At 36.1% G+C, this 7765-nt stretch overlaps 1 protein-coding gene across 1 annotated transcript; it reads right to left on the bottom strand.

Annotated features, from left to right (window-relative positions):
* Window positions 1-14: 14 nt before the first annotated feature.
* On the bottom strand, window positions 15-7407 carry Cpap3-d (cuticular protein analogous to peritrophins 3-D). Its single transcript, XM_076770770.1, has 5 exons — window positions 7265-7407; window positions 3563-3781; window positions 1524-1791; window positions 428-562; window positions 15-357 (listed from the first exon to the last, which is right to left on the bottom strand). The coding sequence occupies exons 1-5, from the start codon at window positions 7317-7319 to the stop codon at window positions 342-344; spliced, it is 693 nt and encodes a 230-aa protein (XP_076626885.1). The 5' UTR covers window positions 7320-7407; the 3' UTR covers window positions 15-341.
* Window positions 7408-7765: the final 358 nt, after the last annotated feature.

Here is a 7765-nt window from a genome sequence, read left to right as displayed (position 1 = left end):
GGTGTTTTGTTTAAAATATAGGATACCGCTAGATTGTACGATTCACATAGAAGCAAGAATAAAGTAATTTGTAACGATCACGAAAGTTTATCGAACCAAGAATTAAGTCGGTTGGATAAAGTAACTTGAACATTTCCTGCTTCGACGTGAAAATTTATGGTTCTGTTTTAATTTCGATATTTTTTTTGTACTGACAAAACGTGTACGTTTGCAACGATTTGTGCAATCCTATTTTACAGGTTTTCAAAGGGGTATTTACGTTACCAAAGACTTTCAGATTTCAGGATTCGATTACAGGATTTTGCGACTATAATTCAGAGTCACTGATTTCCCTACATTATTTATAGATTATTGGCGCTGAAAAAGAAATTATTTTTATGTATTTGCTGTACAGAAAGAAGTAGATTAATGAAATTTTTTAACATACCAGTGAGGGAGTTCGTCAGGATCCAAACAGGCCAAGCTCACGGAATCGAAGAGTTTTCCGTCTCCGCAGGTAATTAGACGTGGATTTCCCTCAACGCAGGTGATCAATCTACCACAATCGCCTGGTACAGGGAATCTGGGGACAATAAGGTTCCTCGATGATTAAAATATTTCTTAAAAAATACACAGGGAATTTTCATTGTCGAAGAATTTAATTAAAATTCACTTAGAGTCGATCAGAAGAAATTCAGAGCTAATGGGGAAGAATTGATTATTGATTCTCTAAATGTCTTACAGGCAAAATCATAGTAGTTCATCGTTAACTATAAAAATAATATCTCGTCTGATTCTTAAATAATCTATATATAAAATTTCGCAGAAATAATATAAACGAAAAAAGGAAGGCAGCAATGTAGTTTGTCGAGAAAGCTTCCTTTCACGCTTCCTTTTTGCACAGAGTACATATTTTTCGAGAAAGAATCAATTTCTGGTTATCGCTAAGCAAAGTGTTTTTCGTTCTGTATTATTAGCTTGCAACATTTTCAAGTAAAAATAAATTTTCTTGATGCTGACGTTTATGAACATAGATACCATAAAAAGAAACTTGTTTTTACTAACCTAGCGTTCGCAAATACATTCATATCGTCGTATCTTATTTATAGTCCAAGAATTCCGGTTTACTATAGTCTATAAAATGCTCAAGGAGTTGTACTTCGTACATTTACCGATAACGAAAGTTTCAATTTGTTTGCAATTTTTGCGTAATTGTCTTTATTTTATGCAGTTAGTTACACAAAATAATACGCCTACAGTAGTAATTATATTACGCAAAAATTTTATTGGAATTATTTACATGTATAGTTATAAAACACCGCACGATACCATTTAAGATTTAAAGTTTAAACAGAAACGAAGTAATGGAAATTTTTGTAACCATTTGCGTATTTATTGACGAATTTATTTACTTTATTCGAAAAGGAAAAATATTTTAAATATACTCATTATTTAGGGACGTTTAACGTATATGAATAAATTCGTCGAAAATTTGCAAGCAATTTTCTCTGGAAACGTTAAATAAATTTATTCGAAATACGTACCTAGGGAAGGGCCAGAATTTAGCAGCCGCGCTGTGAGCAGGTACTTTGTGAGGGCATTTGAAGCCAACAATTTGCTCCGGGTTGCAGTAGGGCAATAGTTGATCTGGCCAGACGCACGTGTGGCTCTTCTCTTCGTACACTAATCCGGGGTCGCAATGAGCTTCCTCGGGGTGTCCAAGAACACACCTGATGTACGTAGTACTGCACGCGTCGCTTGCAGGATATAAGCCAAATTGGAAGTCGCATCCGGGACTACTAATTGGAGTGACTGAAAATAACGTTCCATAACAGTATCACATAATAAATAAAAAAGAAAATAATAGTAATATCGTACACAAAAAAGCAAGATAGTATTTTTAATACAAAGGAAGGTAAACAAAGAGTATCACATAATAAATAAAAAAGAAAATAATAGTAATATCGTATACAGAAAGCCAAGATAGTATTTTTAATACAAAGGAAGACAAACAGTATCACATAATAAATAAAAAAGAAAATAATAGTAATATCATACACAAAGAGGCAAGATAGTATTTTTAACACAAAGGAAGACAAACAGTATCATATAATAAATAAAAAAGAAAATAATAGTAATATCGTACACAGAAAGCCAAGATAGTATTTTTAATACAAAGAAAGGAAGACAAACACTATCACATAATAAATAAAAAAGAAAATAATATTAATATCGTACACAGAAGGGCAAGCTCGTATTTTTAATACAAAGGAAGGAAAACAAAGAGTATCATATAATAAATAAAAAAGAAAATAATATTAATATCGTACACAGAAGGGCAAGATCGTATTTTTAATACAAAGGAAGGAAAACAAAGAGTATCATAAAATAAATAAAAAAGAAAATAATAGTAATATCGTACACAGAAAGCCAAGATAGTATTTTTAATACAAAGGGAGGAAGACAAACACTATCACATAATAAATAAAAAAGAAAATAATAGAAATATCGTCCACAAAAAAGCAAGATAGTATTTTTAACACAAAGGAAGACAAACAATATCACATAATAAATAAAAAAAACAATAATAATAATATCGAACACAAAAAGGCAAGATTGTATTTTTAAACTGGGAAAAAGAATTTATTCGAGATTTTTTAAAAGGGGATTGCAAAGATTGTATTAAAAAGTCTCTTCGTTTCGTGCATTTCGTTTCACAGTTAATCGTATGGATCATATTAAAATAGAATGATAAAGTTATCAGAAAAATGAAAAATTGAACGATGTGGTAATTAGATTGAGATTGATGTCAAAGGTAAAATTGCGAAAGAGAATGTTGCAATGGGAATCGAATATAATTTGTTCGGTGCCAAGTCTTTGTGATGAATGGCCTGAACGTGACGCGTTCGAGCCCGGTTACCAAAATCCTTCAGTCATGCAACTTTTACTTTCTAGGACAGATGCTACGCACAGCCGTCAGTTTCTTTCCATCGAAATCGTGCGATGGATGTTTCTTATGCAAAGAACATTCGTATGATGCAACCGTAGAATATCATTTTTGCTCGAAGTACGAAGTAACCGGTCGAAAAACATTTAATTCTCATTTTCTCAACACGTCGATTCGATAATGACATTAGTATATACTTTTGGAATTCTAATTCTCAATAATATTTATCTTGAAAAAGTAACTGTACTTAATTCAGATTTCTTGCAGGGGAATACATTTGTAATAAATTTTCTAAACGCCAAATTGATAGACACTATCATTACAAATAAATTGCTCATAATTAAGCATAAATTTTAAATAAACATTAAATGCACAATTTTCATAAGACGTGCAGTGTTTTAAGAAAATTCTACAGTCTGTACTTTCTAGTGGAATCAAGATATCAACAAGTATCCGATCCCTCGAGTTTGCTAATCATTTATAATCATACACGTGCATTTTTTAATTGCGTGTCGTTTAATTCTACAGCGCTAATGAATTCATGCAGCGTGGAAAGGCAAGCGTTCGCGCGTGCCTCGTACGCTTAGGTTTGTTATGACATTGCCGTAATTATCGAGACCGTAACGCGATACTTACGGTCAGCCTTGCGATCTCCGCAGTGCACTGCCCAGTGATAGTTGCAATGATTGTGCACAGATCCATGGCCGTCGAAAAGTAGTCCGTTCTCGCAAGTTTCGAGGGTCAGGGTGCCGTTCGTGCAAAGAAAGAAGGCGTTGCAGGACTCGGGATGGGGGTACGCGTGGACGCCATATGGGTCAGGGCACGGTGGTGCACCCAAAAGAGCAGCTGCCTCCGCTGCAAAAACAGAAATCAACACATAAACGACTACTTTTAATCTCTATCGATGATACATTCACAGTAGAGGACCCACATTTACACAAACAGACTCTTTCGATGGTATCAAAAGGGTACAAATAAAATTCAATTGTGATTTTTTAATGGTATACATTTAAAGAGTACAATTTACGTAATTTACGTAAACACAATTTTTTACCACTGTTTTTTCATTCAATTTTTTTTTAGTTATTCACTATTTGGGTAATCTGTTGGTGTACAAGAGAAAATATAATATTTTTAGAGTTGAGATAGAGAACTGTGCTTATAGATAAACGATATATAGTATATATATGTAGAAATAAGCATAGATTTATTCACTATACTTACAAAAATATTAAACTCTCTCGATGGTATCAAAAGGGTACAAATAAATCTCCATTGTGATTTTTTAATGGTATACATTTCAAGGGTACAATTTACGTAATTTACGGAATTTACGTAAACACAATTTTTGACCACTAATTGTTATTTATTTATTCACTACACTTACAAAAACATTAGACTCTCTCGACCATATCAAAAGGGTACAAATAAATCTCCATTGTGATTTTTTAATGGTATACATTTATATTTAAAGGGTACAATTTACGTAATTTACGGAATTTACGCAAATACAATTTTTGACCACTATTTTTCCATCTAATTGTTATTTAGTTATTCACTATATGGGTAATCTGTTAGTGTACAAGAGAAAATATAATATTTTTACAGTTGAGATAGAGAACAGTGCTTGTAGATAAACGATATACAGGGTGTTCGGTCACACCTGGGAAAAAATTTAATAGAGGATTCTAAAGACCAAAATAAGACGAAAATCAAGAATATCAATTTGTTGATGGAGGCTTCGTTAAAAAGTTATTAACAATTAAATTCAAAAATTTCAAATCGTTCTGGAAAAATTATTTTCGGTTGCGGGGGTCAATTACAATCATTTTTGGTCATTAGACATACCCCCGAAATCCTACTCAGTTTCGAGAAAAAAATTCCTTACCGAAAATCTAATTTCTAGCCAGAAATGTCTGCCTGAATTTTCATGCGAATCTTTAAAACGTCATAACTTCTGAACGGATTGGACGATTTTAATGTTTAAAAAAGCAAACTACGCGTATTTTAATGGAGAATATGTACAAATCGCAAAAATATTCGAAAAGTTGGTCCTTGACCCCGCAAAATGAGAAAAAACCCAAAAAAATGATCCAATTTTCAAACAGCCATAATTACTACAATTGTGAATATATTTCAATGAAACTTTTTTCTGAAGTAGAGCTCATGGGTACCTACAAAAAAGTATTAGACAACTTTTCTGTAGGGCGTCAAACAAAATTACTAAAAATGAAAAACGAATTTTGTAGAAAAATCGACAGGGGGTAGGTGCCTAAATTTTTCGAAGAAAAAAAAAATTTTTAATTAATTCTGAAAAAATTATTTTTGGTTGCAGGGGTCAATTACAATCATTTTTGGTGAATAGACATACCCCCAAAATCCTACCCACTTTCTAGAAAAAAATTCGAGTATGTGTGAAATTTATCGACGGAAAAAAAAAATTTCAAATCGTTTTGGAAAAATTATTTTCGGTTGCGGGGGTCAATTACAATCATTTTTGGTCAATAGACATACCCCCGAATTCCTGCGCATTTTCGAGAAAAAAATTCAGTACGGTCGGAACTTTAAACGTTAATAACTTTTAAACAAAGCCCCTATCAACAAATTGCTATTCTTGATTTTCGTCTTATTTTGGCTTCTAGAATCTCCCATTAAAACTTTTCCCAGGGTTGACCGAACACCCTGTATATGTAGAAATAAGCATAGAACAAAATGGAATTGATATTGAGACTTATAATTTAATTATAGATTCTACACCTGATTTTTGAATGTGGAAATTTGAATGTCAAGAAATTAATGCGTAAATTCTTTTCAAATATGAATATATTTACATATTTATCAGTGTACGAATCGTACAACGTTATTTGTATGAATTTAATTTCATGGGTAGAATGACATAAATATATTTATCTCATTTATATTTAAATATTTAAATTAAATTCATACACACAGCAATATACGATTCATACACTGATCGTCTGCATCGGCTATACTTTGTTTACTTGCCAAGAATATTTTCTACAATTTTTCGAACATTAATACGTTTCATGGCAAAATAATTGTTGAAAAACATTACTTGGCGTAAAATCCAAAGTAAAAGTTTGTTGAACGCAAGGAAAACGGAAGCAAAATGGTCGCGGAAACGAGTCAAGGCTATTGACGCCGTAGTTGGAGTAAACAGACGATCGAGCGGAAGCGGCGCCGTGATTTAGATCCGCACGATCGACCACAGGCGCGATAGACAATAACAAAATAATTCACGTACCGTAAGATATTCGTGCATGGTCGATTCGAAAGTCGCTGCTTCTTTGCAAAGTGAAATATTCGGGAAAGTACGATTATAAGAAGACCTTTGATGTCGGTGCAACAGTCACAATAGAAAGGACTCAGAGCGAGGATGAAAGGATCCTAGCAAACCGGTAGAAGGAGAAACTTGCACGTTCCGTCACCGACTCCAACGCGTTGACATTTCATGCGAGGCCAAAATTTTGTTTTGAAACAATCGGAAACTGCATAGCACGACCTCGTCGAACTTCGTTTAATGTTATTCAGATTTATTTTCATTCACGAGGCACAGAATTTATTCGGAGAAGCGTAGAAAAATAGCTTCGCTACATTTTATTCTCATCGAACGAAGAGAGAATCACGTTAAAATATCTTGCCTGGAATTTCCCAAGCAACATAGTCGAGAGGTCAACGAGTCCCAAGAAAACAAAGTATCCACGTTATCCGATGGATAGCAGACGAGAAGAGTAACGCACCTGCGACCATAAATTGCCCGCCCGCTCGGGCCTAATTTAATCCCAGGAACCTTGGACGGGAGAAATAAAAAAAGGAAAGAACGAAACAACGTAATAAGGAAAGACGACACGTATCGTACCGATGGAGGGAAACGGAGACGAATGGAGCTATCCTCGAGGCGCGAGTGCATGAATAATGCACCGCGGGTAGATGGCGAGCGTCGATATGCCCGATGCATTACTGAATAATAGTCGAGGAAGGCGTAAAACGCTAGACAAACTCTCCGCCATTATATCATAGGTCGCGGCGACGTAACCATATGGCGAGAGGCGTCCCTCGGCGGGACCAGTGAAAGCTATTGAAATTCTGCTACGTGGGTGTCGCAACAGAGGGAACAGGGACCCGCTGGGATGCCAGAGAGTACGCCTGACGGGATGCAGCCCGGAGAACGGCGATGCGCCCACGAGATGCATCGACGTGGGGGTTTTTGCATCGTTCGCGAAACGGAGCGCATCACGCGTTAAGTTTGTCACGCGGGAAACGCGATCGGCGAAAGTGGAGGGTGTCGTTGGTGCTGATTGGCGGCAAAAAACTTACCGGAGGCCAGAAAAGCCGCCAGGGCCAATAGGGTCACGCTCCTCGGATGTCTCATAGTACACGGCTCGGTCTGATCCGCCACGGGTCGACTCTGACTACTGACACTCAGTTATCGACCTCGGGACAGAGAGCTTCTCCCTTCACTTGCTCGATCGCTCGATCTCCCGTTACCCCACCCGATCGTTTTACGTGCGATTTCTTGCACGCGATCGTGCGTCCTCGGTTTCACGAATAGACCCGAACGGATTTGTCGTTGACCGTATTTTGTTTTCGCGCGTTGGCCCACCTGGGAGGGGGCGGGCATCTTCGATTTTCGGGGAAAGATCGACTGTGATACTCGAACGGTAGACCTTGAAATCGATTCTAGTAATCTAAATCGAGAAGACGAGAGATTCGACAGTAATGCCCACATAAATGACCAAGCTCGAGACCGGCCTCGGCCACTTATGTGGGCATGGTTAGTTTTCAGAATTCAACGGAGATAAGGAAAGAGGATAAGTG

Source organism: Colletes latitarsis, chromosome 8 (genome assembly GCF_051014445.1).
Source record: "Colletes latitarsis isolate SP2378_abdomen chromosome 8, iyColLati1, whole genome shotgun sequence".
NCBI classification, from domain to species: Eukaryota; Metazoa; Arthropoda; class Insecta; order Hymenoptera; family Colletidae; genus Colletes; species Colletes latitarsis.
Note: the sequence above shows the minus strand (reverse complement) of the source record. Positions and strands in the feature narration are given on the sequence as shown.

What these genes read in the sequence shown, in the direction of transcription:
- Cpap3-d (XM_076770770.1), bottom strand. Translation starts at nt 7,319, where the DNA reads ATGAGACATCCGAGGAGCGTGACCCTATTGGCCCTGGCGGCTTTTCTG. An exon ending in CGGAGATCGCAAGGCTGACC is followed by an intron (nt 1,792 to 3,562) that starts GTAAGTATCGCG and finishes CGTTATTTTCAG; the next exon opens with TCACTCCAATTAGTAGTCCC. An exon ending in AAATTCTGGCCCTTCCCTAG is followed by an intron (nt 563 to 1,523) that starts GTACGTATTTCG and finishes TATTGTCCCCAG; the next exon opens with ATTCCCTGTACCAGGCGATT.